Here is a 12,061-nt window from a genome sequence, read left to right as displayed (position 1 = left end):
TCAGCATCCACAGAGCTAGCTCCTATAACCTGTAGCTATTCTCAGCGATGCCTCTGCATCCATAACCAAGCAGAAGTGGCCAACCGACAACTAATTACCACTGATGGAAAGGTTGACCAGAGATATCCAAGCTTTCGGTGGGAAATGGCTGTTTTTTCTGACCATCCCTCATAGTTTTCCCACAGTGTCTTCAGTGAAGAACATACCCCTCCACTGCGACACCTGTCACAGAGTCTTTGAGAATCATCCAAGACCATGCAGGACACAGAAGAGATGCTATGAGGTGTTTGAGTACAATCGGGGACATGGCTAACAACACTACATCTTATACATTTCAAAGCGTACAACAATATTGGAAAAACGGCTCCTCTGTGAACCCTTTGCTCAATATTGGAAATGACGATCTCCCACCATGGGGAGACTCTGAAATGAGCGTCTCAAAGCTCTTGGTAAATGGGACGAACAGCGTGATCCTCTGACTAGATTAATCTTCTTAAAAGTCCTGGGATCGACCTTCTAAGATAACTGTATAAAATTCTCTCCCTTTGTGTTTGTGGAATTTGAATTGGGTCTTCTCCCTAAGGATTGGGGGGGGGGGGCAGGGAAGGGTTTTGTCTGGATTGCTGTCTGGAGAGGATGTTGTTTTGTGGGATTATGGTCTGTTGAGCAGTTACCAGAAAACAAACAGGGAAATGGTCTGCAATGGTGAGCAGACCGTAAAGCAGACCAGATTAGTCAAAAAGAAAATTCAATATCAACTGTAAAAGCAACCTCAATGGAGGGGTAAAGACTGTGCAGCAAACCCACGATTCAGAGAGAGAGAAGACATTTTAACCAGATCTGCTGCAAGCTGCATTTTAACACCCATCTGGTACCTTTAGCCCCTGATGCAGCCCAAGAAGGGCGAAACTTGGACAAGGCGGGCACAGTTTTTACCCCACCGTTGATGTTGCTAATAAAGTTGATATTGGATTTTCTCTCACCATTCCTGCCTGTTCAGAAGTTAAAAAAAAAGTGAGCTTGCACTTAACCTCTGCCCTACAACTGGACCTGGGAAAGTAGATCTGGATGGGGTAACCTGTGTTTTTCTTTCTTGCTCCTAAACTTTGGAATGATCTGAACTTATAATTAAACTCTGGAATTCATTGCCTTATGTATTTATAATTAAACTCTGGAATTCGTTGCCAGAGAATGCGGTAAAGGCGGTTAGCTTTGCGGGGTTTAAAAAAGGTTTGGAGGTCTTCCTAAAGGAAAAGTCCATAGACCGTTATTAAAATGGACTTGGGGGAAAGAACACTGCTTATTTCTGGGAAAAGCAGCATAAAATGTTTTGCACTTTTGGGGGACCTTGCTAGGTATTTGTGACCTGGATTGGCCACTGTTGGAAACAGGATGCTGGTCTTGATGGACCTTTGGGTCTGTCCCAGTGTGGCAATACTTACGTTTTTCTCTCTCTTTAAGGTCCATTTAAAAGCTTACTTTTTTTTCTAATGCTTTTAATTTTCCACTTCCCTCTTCTTGGGGTGAGGGGGAGGAGTTGCTGGTCGTCAGTGGCCTATTCAGTAGAGCTGTCTGGTTGTATGTTTACTCTAGGATGGCTGTTTCTGTCCTATATATTATGGAGTTCTCTTCTGTTTCAATTTTATTGTATTTTATTGTGAACCACTGCGATCTTATCCAACAAGTGGCGGTATATTAAATTCTTTAACATAAACATAAGTGGTAAATAGTTATTTCCTCTGCACCTGCTTAAACCTACTTTACATACATCTGTTCAATTACATGTGGGTATGAACACATTTTAGCACTTAACTGCTGTCGGCTTCTGACACTGGTTGTGTGCGTCTCAGAGAAATTACTGGTTAATTGCTGGGCACAATAAGCTTTAGAGGCCACGCCCCTTAGTATCAGCGTTATTATTTAGAATGCTTACAATGACAATTGCTACAATGTTATTTTTCTTCTTTAGACTGGATTAATATGTCAAATTATGCTACATGGTAAAATGCAACTGCCCGCATATCCTTCCCAGGTACAATTCTCGCTGCCCTAAGAATTAGGGATTCTTGACGGGCAAGAATGTGCGGGCAACTGCATTTTACCAGTACTGACTGGCCTTACTGTGACTGCGACATCCCACTATCCCCGGAAGCAAGTCATGTGACTGACACGCTTTTATTCTACATCAGGGGCATAGCCTGACTTCGGCAGGAGGGGGGTCCAGAGCCAGAGGTGAGGGGGCACATTTTAGCCCCCCCCCTGCCGTCGCCAACCCCCCCTCCGCCGCCGCCAACTTTGACGACCCCTGCCAACGACCCTCTCAACCCCCCCTCCTGCCGCCAATCCTCCCCCGCCGCCGCCGTCATTGCCGTGGCCTACCTTTGCTGGCGGGGGACCTCAATCCCCGCCAGCCAAGGTCCTCTTCTTCCCGCGAAGGCTTCATTCTTTTTCTGATGCCCGTGCAGGACGTCAGACTCACAGAAACAGAACGAAGCCTTGCAGATCAGGCTGAACTAACCCCAGATATTCAAAGCGTGGTTACCGGTATTGACTATCCAGGTAAATGAACCGACCTCGAGTATTGTGTTCAATTCTGGTCGCCGCACCTCAAAAAAGACATAGTGGAATTGGAAAAGGTGCAGAGAAGGGCGACAAAGATGATACAGGGGATGGGACGACTTCCCTATCAGGATAGGCTGAAGAGGCTGGGGCTCTTCAGCCTGGAGAAAAGGCGGCTGAGGGGAGATATGATAGAGGTCTATAAGATAATGAGTGGAATGGAATGGGTCGATGTGGAGCATCTGTTTACGCTTTCCAAAAATACTAGGACAAGGGGGCATGCGATGAAGCTGCAGTGTGGTAAATTTAAAACGAATCGGAGGAAATTTTTCTTCACTCAACGCGTAGTTAAACTCTGGAATTCGCTGCCGGAAAAGGTGGTTAAGGCGGTTAACTTAGCGGACTTCAAAAAAGGGTTGGACGGCTTCCTGGAGGAAAAAGCCATAGAATGTTATTGGATGGATGAGGGAATAATACAGTATTTCTAGGATGGGCGGGACAAATTGCTTGTTATTTTGGCTGCTGTCGGTGACAGGGTGCTGGGCTCGATGGACCCTTGGTCTGTCCCAGCATGGCGATGCTTATGTACTTATGGCCTGGAAGGTAACTGGGCACTGGTCAATATTCAGACCACACTCTGATTAACTTGGTGCTTAAAGTTAGGACCGCCTTTATGCTGTCCTTACTTTACATGTTTACGTAAGGGCCCTTTTCAAAAGGAGCAGAAGGGAAACCACGCGGGTACCATGTGCCAAATCAGCCTACCACCAGGGTAGCGCAGGAGCCGGCAGTAGTTCTGAAGTTGGCGCACACAGTTTCCCGCAGTAGAATATAATTTTCTATTTTTTACCGCAGTTGGGGGGGGGGGGGGTGTTCCCGGCGGTAATCAGCAGAGTGGCCACATTGCCACGTGCTACCTGATTACCGCGGGGGTTAGCAAATGAGCCCTTACCACCAACTAAATAGGAGGCAGAACGGGGCTCATGCAGTAAACCTTCAGGTGCTAATTTGGAACTTAGCAACCTGGCCATTAATGCCATTTATAGAATTTCCATGCATCAAAATCCAAGAAATCCTTTAATGAATTTTAATGAATTTGTTCGACAAGGCATACCACAACGATCCATCCCAATTACCAGACAATGAAACTCAAGCCTGAACTCTCTATACTCGACTACCAAGGTCTACTCTACCACGAATGAACTTTAACGCAATACCACTTTATCTCTTATTCCGAATATGAACTCTTTATACTTGACTGCTTAATCTACTTTGTCAATCATGATCTTTAATGTAACACCAGCTCCAATCCTTAGCTTTACAATTTCTTTTAAAGTGTTTTAAGTGAAGGGCAATGAACCTCAGCACACTGCTTTCATACTTATAGCAGAGTCTTATGCGCTCACCTCGTCATTGACTCACAGCCTCCACTGTCCTTAGCAAAATTTACATTTATAACTGACCCAAGTCTTCCCCAACTATTTTAACTTTTTTGATTGGCAATATACTCATCTTATAATGGAGGTTTCAAAGTAGGTCAGCAATAGGGGTAACAGTGCTCCTTTAAAAGAAATTATAAAGCTGAGGATTGGAGCTGATTGGGCTTAAAATTTCACTAAAGGATTTCGTGGATTTTGATGCATGGTTTTTTAGGCACTAGCAGAAGTTTTGGCCATATATTTAGTTGTTTGATAAACAGAATTTCAACATTTATGCAGACGCGCTAAGAGAAGGCCCGAGCGCGTAGGAAAAATCACGCACTAAAAGTAGCTGAGGACACCTTTTAGCGTGTCTTTGTAAAAGGACCCCTTAGCTAGTTAACGGACCAGTGTTGCCAGATGGAAAAAATTTGTCACGCCCAAAGCCAGCCCAAAACCACACAAAGTCAATTTGCATGTGAATGACACCATTAATAAATATTAATGAGGTCATTTGCATACAAATGACATCATTAAGCTCGCCTCCACGGCTTTGGGAAAACCAGCCAGGGGAAAAAAACCGCAGTGGGCAAAAAAAACGCCCAAAATCCCGCAACCCGCATGCGGCATGAAAAAGCCGCTGCAGCTCGCGGAAAGGAGCCCAATTGGGCGAGAAACCCGCAGCCCTGGCAACACAAGCTGTGGCTCCATCCAAACTCCATCCGCCCTCCCCCCAGATCGCTCCTAACCTATTCATTTAGGGAATACCCAGTTAGATGTGATATATTAGTGGCCGGCCAGCTCAGTTGGGTGTAACTGGGTAGGAGCCTTTCCTGCCCAGTTAAACCCCTTAGAATATTGGTCCCCTACTTTCTCTACCTGGAGTTTACGAACAATTATGCAGTAAAACCACAGATACACCCAGGGTTCTAGAATTACTTGGTTCTTCCCTGTTGCACGAATGAAGTCAGAGTCCCGGCAGCCCTAAGAAAAGAGCTACATCCCCATGCAAGCAGCAGGTGAAACTGGGGCCTGATATACTAAGCTTTCCTCCTCCCCTCCCCCCCCCCCCCCCCCCCCCCCCCACCCTCTGCTGAAGAATAAGAGAGAAGCCATAATCAGACTCCGTTCAGTTGACTCGGTTGAGATGGCAACCTCCAAACACTTCCCCAGATTGCACAACCCCAACAAACTGATGGTTTGCCATCTTGGTTACAAGATAAACTGCCAGCTAACAAACAGATATCCGTGTTCTGCTTCTAACCTCAGATAACGGCCTTCTGATAGAACTGAACGATTAGGCGTCAGATGACGGTAGCATGAACAGAATATAAGGACATACACACACAGAAATCTTTAATTACCGAATGAAACTTTTTTACAGCACTTTCTTTTCCAGAAAAAAAAAACAAAACGGGAGACTGGGAAAGGTGAGAGAACTCTGGCCACATCTGGATCAGACACTACACACACACAGGACAATTTCCTGAGTAAACCAAACCACCTCTCCCTAGCTGCCTGGGCTTACACTTTCAGCATCTGAAGGCAAACTGAACAGGAGCAGCTGGGACAGAAATGTCTATGCACCATGCAAGGCATGTCTGTAGGGCTGCAGACTAGATCTTCCAGCGGACAGCGTGAAGGGCTATTTATATTTAAAAGCAGTTGCTAAGTCCCATGCTCAAACAGATGTCCAGACTTGAAGACTCCGTTTAAAATACGCTCATTTTTGTTCTATGATTTACGGACTTCAACAGTCCCAGCTTAAAAGGAGCTGTCTGTCTATGCACACTGAGCAGGCAGACAGCGCACGAAGATCGGACACAGGGTAATTCTGTGTCTCTGAAATCCTGCTTTTAAGAGGAAGAGTTTTGGGGCTTGGTGCTAAATGAATGTACACATTCTGTTATTTATAGGAAAAAGCACGTTCAAAAGAAAACAAGAAGCCATAATAGACCGGTAACGTATTTTATAGTCTTACCATTTGTGTTTGGCTCCTGGGACACACGTTGATAGCTTCAACCTTCTCATTGGCTACAGGAAAATAACGAAACACAAAAAGCAGAGGAGTGAAGAGTGAAAGGGTAAAACACACACCAAAAAAACACTTTGCAGTCACCCAGGACCTCCTATCTGACTGCTGCACTGACCCATCACCTCTCCGCACACACTTGTCTGTGGCAGTCAAGGAAGGGATGTGCGAAGCAAGCCGCCTATTAAGCTTGCAGCACCCCTGCACCCCCTCAGTCCCCCTCCCCTACCCACCTCCTCCATCAAAGGACTGCTGGCATGAAATCCTTTGCAAACGTCTCCACTGGGTCCAGGGATAGAGTTTCATGGCATCCCAAAAGGTTTCGAGCCCTCCAGTGAATAGAATGCACACATGTGAGACATAACTCAGCAAAGCACTTATTTCTGGAAGGTAGTGTGGGTGTGTGCGTGGTACAGAGAGGGAGGGAAGAGTTTTTATCCTTTTCAAGATGCATTGCAAGAGTCACTCCCAAGCACATACATGTAAATTTATCTTCAAAGGGAAGCATGGGAGATCTGGCCCAGGAAAGATGGAGCGCTCAGAGAGTCGCCGTTGCTGAAGACAGAGGGTCCCCCTTTAACTAAGCCGCGTAAGCGTCCATGCGCGCCAAAATAACAACCACCAGACTACCGCGTGCCTCTTGCGGTAATTTCATTTTTGGCGCACGTCTGAAAACCATTCTTTGTTTTCAGACGTGCATCGCGGACGCGCGCTAAGCGGCATCTGACGTGCGTAGGTCGTTACCGCACAGATTCGCTAGGTCTATGGCCGGTGGTAAGGTCAGACAGCCAAAATGGACGGGGGGGGGGGCAATTTCGATTTTGCCGCGCATCCATTTTCGGAAAACATGTTTTTCAAAAAGTCATTTTTTTTGGTACGTGCGCTGAAAAAATATTTCTGCGCACGCCCAAAACCCGAGCCCACACTACCGCAAGCCTCTTTTTACCGCGGCTTAGTAAAAAAAAAGACCCCCAAAGTTTCCTATCCCCTCCCGGTTTCCCCACCTGTTTTCTAGTCTGCTGTCATTCCAGTTTTCAGAGTATAGAGCTTACCAATGATCTGAATAATATCTGCTAACAAAACTCCATCTGCGATGTCCTGCTGCAAGTCCGTGATCAGTCTCTTGTGGCCAGATTTGGCTAGGTAGTGGTTAGCCCAGTCAGTGTAAATCTATAATAGGGGGTGAGGTGTGGGGGAGAGAAGAGAGAGAGACAGAGACAGAAAAGGAATTCATAAGACAAATGAACGCTAGCTTCAGCTGCATCACATTTCAGCACACAAAAAAAAAAAAAAGTCAGAAAGAAACAGATACATTTTTCAAGGGCTACTTCTCTTTTCTGTATTTTTTTTCCTCTCTCTACTTATCATGACTCACTTTGTTTTTAGAACAAGAGCTGTCTCACTTCTCTGAACACACAAGGAAAAAAAAAAACTCCTTTCATGCTTCTCGGGGGGGGGGGGGGGGGGCAGTCATTTTTCTTTCGCCCAGCTTCTGACACCAATTGATTTATCAGAGAGGGGAGAAACTATTAAAAAGTTCAGCTCAGTTTTTGTCTTTGCCGTTTCCGGTAATGTTAGACCTCATGCTTCCGATGTGAGCAGAGGGTAGAAACTGGTTTCTCTTTTAATATATTCAGTCCTTACATTTTGCTGCTGGCTAGTTCCCCCCTTGCCCAGCTGCTCTTGGTTCCCCAACCCGCTTCCTCAAATCTTCTGACAGTAACAGAACAGGCACTCAGCCTAATTTCAAACCATGTGCTCTGGTGTATACACTCGGGGGGGGGGGGGGGGGGGGGGGGGGGGGGGGGGGGGGGAGGGAAAGAACATCTGCATGAGAGAAAGAAGCCCAAGAAGCCGAGTTGGGCCACTAGCCTCTTCCAGAGAGGGGGTATAATGTTTGAATCGCACTCATAGTAACATAGTAGATGACGGCAGAAAAAGACCTGCACGGTCCATCCAGTCTGCCCAACAAGATAACTCATATTTGCTGCTTTTTGTGTATACCCTACTTTGATTTGTACCTGTGCTCATTTCCACCACCTCCCGCGGGAGGGCACTCCAAGCATCCACTACTCTCTCCGTGAAAAAATACTTCCTGACGTTTTTCTTGAGTCTGCCCCCCTTCAATCTCATTTCATGTCCTCTCGTTCTACCACCTTCCCATCTCCGGAAAAGGTTCGTTTGCGGATTAATACCTTTCAATTAGCCAGAAATTAACAACATGGGTGTTTCTTTGATATCAGGGTTTCTGCCTTCAGTGTCCTTTGTCAAGAAAGCCTCAGGTAGAGAAAGAGGAACAGTAGGACAGGAACATACAGCAAATAGTGGATAGTGTTGCCAAACGGCAAACATTTTTCCAGCCCAAATCCAGCTCAATAATAATATAAGTATTAATAAGTTTAAAATAAATATTAATGAGGTCAATATAAATATTATATTATAAATAAATATTAATAAAGTAACCAAAATCATAAACGGACCCCCCCCCCCTCACCTATGAAGAAAAAAACTTACTGAACTCACCGCACATGGCAGACTGAAGAGGTAGAGAGTGACTCTGTGTGAGACCCTGAAAGGCTTCCTGCTGCCTCGCAGGTGCGCTCAGCCATTTAAAAGAAGCCTGCAGCCCGTGTCCGCGGGGCTTCTATTGGTTCCCGTGAAAAAAAAAAACAGCCAACCCGCGGCCGCGGCAAAAACCGCCCAATATCCCGCGACCCACGGCTTTCAAAGAAAACCATGGTGCTCACGTGAAACCGAACCGCGGAATTGGAAGCTTTGGTGGTACAGCCACTGTCCCCTAACATGACCAAAATGAATTTCCTGGAGAACTACCCCTAGCCAATGATCCCTTAAGATAAGGAGGAGGAGTGGCCAGGGTTCAGCTTCCCCCTCCCCCCACTGACACTCAGAAGGTGGGCTTACCGCTAAACCAGGGTTAAGATTCCCCCTCCCCCTCCCACCGATACTCAGAAGTATCGGTGGGGGGGAGGGGGAATCTGAACCTTGGTTTTGCTGTAACCCCTAGGCCACTCCTCCTCCTTACCTTAAGTGGCACTGGCTACGAAACAGCGATAAGCTCACTGCAGGCTTACCACGCACCAATCCAGAACTACCGCAGGAGCCCAGTAATTGTCCCCACCCCTAGCGTGCGCCATTTCCGGTGCTACAAAAATATCTCCTATTTTTTTTTTAGATAGCGCAGGAACTTAGCTAGCGGTAATCAGGCAGGCACTATGCGCTGCCCAGTTACTGCTGGGTTAGAGCGGGCGCCCTTACCGCCATCTCAATGGGTGGGGGGGGGTAAGGGCTCCCCACCGAAATGGCTGTACAGCCTTTTACCCACTGCGGGAAAAGGGGGCCTCAGCGAGTGTCAAAAAGACAGGCCCCCTTTCACCGCAGCTTAGTAAAAGCAGGGCCACCGAGAGGGGGGGACAGGGGGGACAAAAGTCCTGGGGCCCCGGCGCCGCTGCCGCCTGGCCCGCCCTCTGTCGCCACCTGGCCCGCCCTCCGTCACTCCCGGAACTAACCTTAAGCCTCCTTTCACTTCACAGCAAGCAGCACCAGGTCAGGCCACTCCTTCCTTCCATGTCCCGCCCTCACCTGACGTAACGTCCGCGAGGGCGGGGCACGTAAGGAAGGAGGAGAGGTCTGCCCTGCCGCTGCTTGCTGCGAAGTGAAAGGAGGCTTAAGGTTAGTTCCGAGGGCCCGGCCCGATAGCGGGTGGAGGGGGCCCGGCGACCTCGGGTGGGTGGGCGGCGGGGGGGCCCAGCGATCTGGGGTGGGCGGCAACCTCTGGTGGGCGGGGCCCAGCCATCTTGGGTGGGCGGTGACTTCGGGTGGGGGGGGGGGCCCGGGGGCGGCCTTGTCCCGGGCCCAGCTCCGGCTCTCGGCGGCCCTGAGTAAAAGGACCCCTTTGGGTACACTCATATACAGGGGAAACGTGCAAATTTGAGCCAGCGCCCAATCTGCGCAAGCAATTTAATTAACAAACCAATTAGCACCAATAAATCTATCCACAATGCTAATTTCTCTTACCGAAGTACCAAACTCTGCAACTCATTAGCTAAGTATATAAGACGCTCAGTCGATTATATGTCATTTAGTTTACTTAAAATCCACTTCTTTAGCTCTGTGTTCAGCTTATATGAACAGAATTTTTCTCACATAGTTGTATTCTTGTATGATATTAATTGTCTTGTAATGCTTCTTCTTAATTTGTTACGTAAGCCGCATTGAACCCGGGCTTTCTTGGGGAAATGTGGGGTAGAAATGCCATAATAAATAAATTTGGAATTACGCACACATGTTGCTGGGCTCTATTCTATAAAGATGTGCACTTAAATGTTTCAGTGTGCATCTGAAAAGGGGGTGTGGCTATGGAGGGGCACGGGCAGGTCAGGGGCATTCGGTAAAGATGCCTGCAGTATTATAGAATTCGGGGGATCCGTACCTCATTTACACACAAGGATTTACACCAGGTTCCAGTCAGGGGCGGATCCCAGTGTTACGCGCTATTCTATAAATGATGCCCAACTGAGAGGACTGTTTATCGAATAGCGCTCAGCACTCATTTTATTCAGCGACCAAATTTGGGCGCCCATTTCCAGAGGGTCCCTTTTACTAAGGCGCATCTAAAAGTGGCCTGCACTAGTGTAGGTGCAAGTTTTGGACGCGCGCAGGTCATTATTTCAGCGCGTCATCCGGGGGGGGGGGAGACATACCACCACCCACTGAGGTGGCGGTAAGGGCTCCCGCGCTAACCTGGTGGGGTAACTGCTGTGGTAAAAAAAAAAAAAATAGGGACCTATTTTCCCTAGTGCCAGAAATGGCGCATGCTGCGAATGGAACTACCGCCTGCAGCTGCAATTGCCGCACAGGAAGCCCACGGTGGGCTTATCGCTGCTTAGTAAATGTGCCCCTCGGTGCTTTGAAAATGAGTCCCTTTGCCAGTCAGGTTTTCAGGATATCCTCAATGAATATGCAATGAGGTATATATGCATAACATATCCTATATAATAATTTGCACCTCCAACGTTCCATGTCTGGCTGCCTGGGTTCGTAACATCTCCTGACGTCAGCCAGCTTCCAGCGTTCCATTCCCCCTCACTGTCCCGCCCTCGCCTCAAGGCATAATGACATCAGAGGGCAGAACAGTGAGAGGGAAGGGAATGCTGGAGGCGAGCTGATGTCAGGAGGGATGTTACGAATGGAACAGAAGCCAGCGCCAGCCAGCCAGAGAACGTTCAGGTACAAATCGAGGGGAGGAGAGAATCGCGGGACATCGAACGGAGGAAGGGGAGGGCAGGGCAGAGGAGAATTGATGGACATGGATGGGATGGGAGGACAGTAGAGGAGAGAATCGCGGGACACGGATGGGAGGGCAGGGAAGAGGAGAATCGCTGGACATGGAGGGGAGGGAAGGGAAGAACTGATGGACATGGAGGGGAGGGCAGGGGAGAGAAAAAAAAAAAAGCTTACTTGACAGCCTTCCTAGGGCCCGTTTCATTGTTGAGGAAACGGGCATGGTTCCACTATTATATCCATAAAATGGAGGTAGGACATGAACTCTGCATTCGATTTAACAACTTTCAATAACTGAGTGTCATCTGCAAATTTGATCATCTCATTTGTTATTTTCATTTCCAGATCATTTGTGTTAAAAAAGCACTGGTTCCAATATAGATCCCTGGGGATACCCACAATGCATATTCATGAGAGACATTTGCATGCACTGCCTCCTTGCTATGCAAAATCACTCTCATGAATAGTCATTGTGGATATCCTGAAAACCTGACTGGCTGGGGTGCCTGTACTAGCGCACGGATCTCAGGAACGCTTCCAAATTTGGGCGCCATCTATCGAATCCGGTGGTTGGTGTCTCTGGCTTCCATTTCTGTCTCAGTGTCTCTTTTCTTAGTCTCTGGTTTTGATGCTGTTCCTCACTCTCAATGATATCCTAGGCTTTCTTAAACTCAGCCCTCAGTACTCCTGAACAGATCCGCCATTACTAAAATATGCAAAGTGACCTGTTCTTAAATCAAACACAGGATCA

The 12,061-nt window shown here is 47.5% G+C and overlaps 1 protein-coding gene across 6 annotated transcripts in view; it reads right to left on the bottom strand.

The window, feature by feature from the left end:
- The window catches only part of NAV3 (neuron navigator 3), a 454,524-nt gene that overhangs the window by 218,274 nt on the left and 224,189 nt on the right, over positions 1-12,061 (bottom strand). For all 6 annotated transcript variants that reach the window (XM_030214020.1, XM_030214022.1, XM_030214018.1 and 3 more), the window contains exons 2-3: positions 7,062-7,179; positions 5,959-6,011 (exon numbers count right to left, since the gene is read on the bottom strand). In XM_030214020.1, the coding sequence (XP_030069880.1) occupies positions 5,959-6,011; positions 7,062-7,179 (171 nt within the window). The remainder of the gene's footprint in view (positions 1-5,958; positions 6,012-7,061; positions 7,180-12,061) is intronic.

This window comes from Microcaecilia unicolor, chromosome 9, assembly GCF_901765095.1.
Source record: "Microcaecilia unicolor chromosome 9, aMicUni1.1, whole genome shotgun sequence".
Classification (NCBI taxonomy): Eukaryota; Metazoa; Chordata; class Amphibia; order Gymnophiona; family Siphonopidae; genus Microcaecilia; species Microcaecilia unicolor.
Note: the sequence above shows the minus strand (reverse complement) of the source record. Positions and strands in the feature narration are given on the sequence as shown.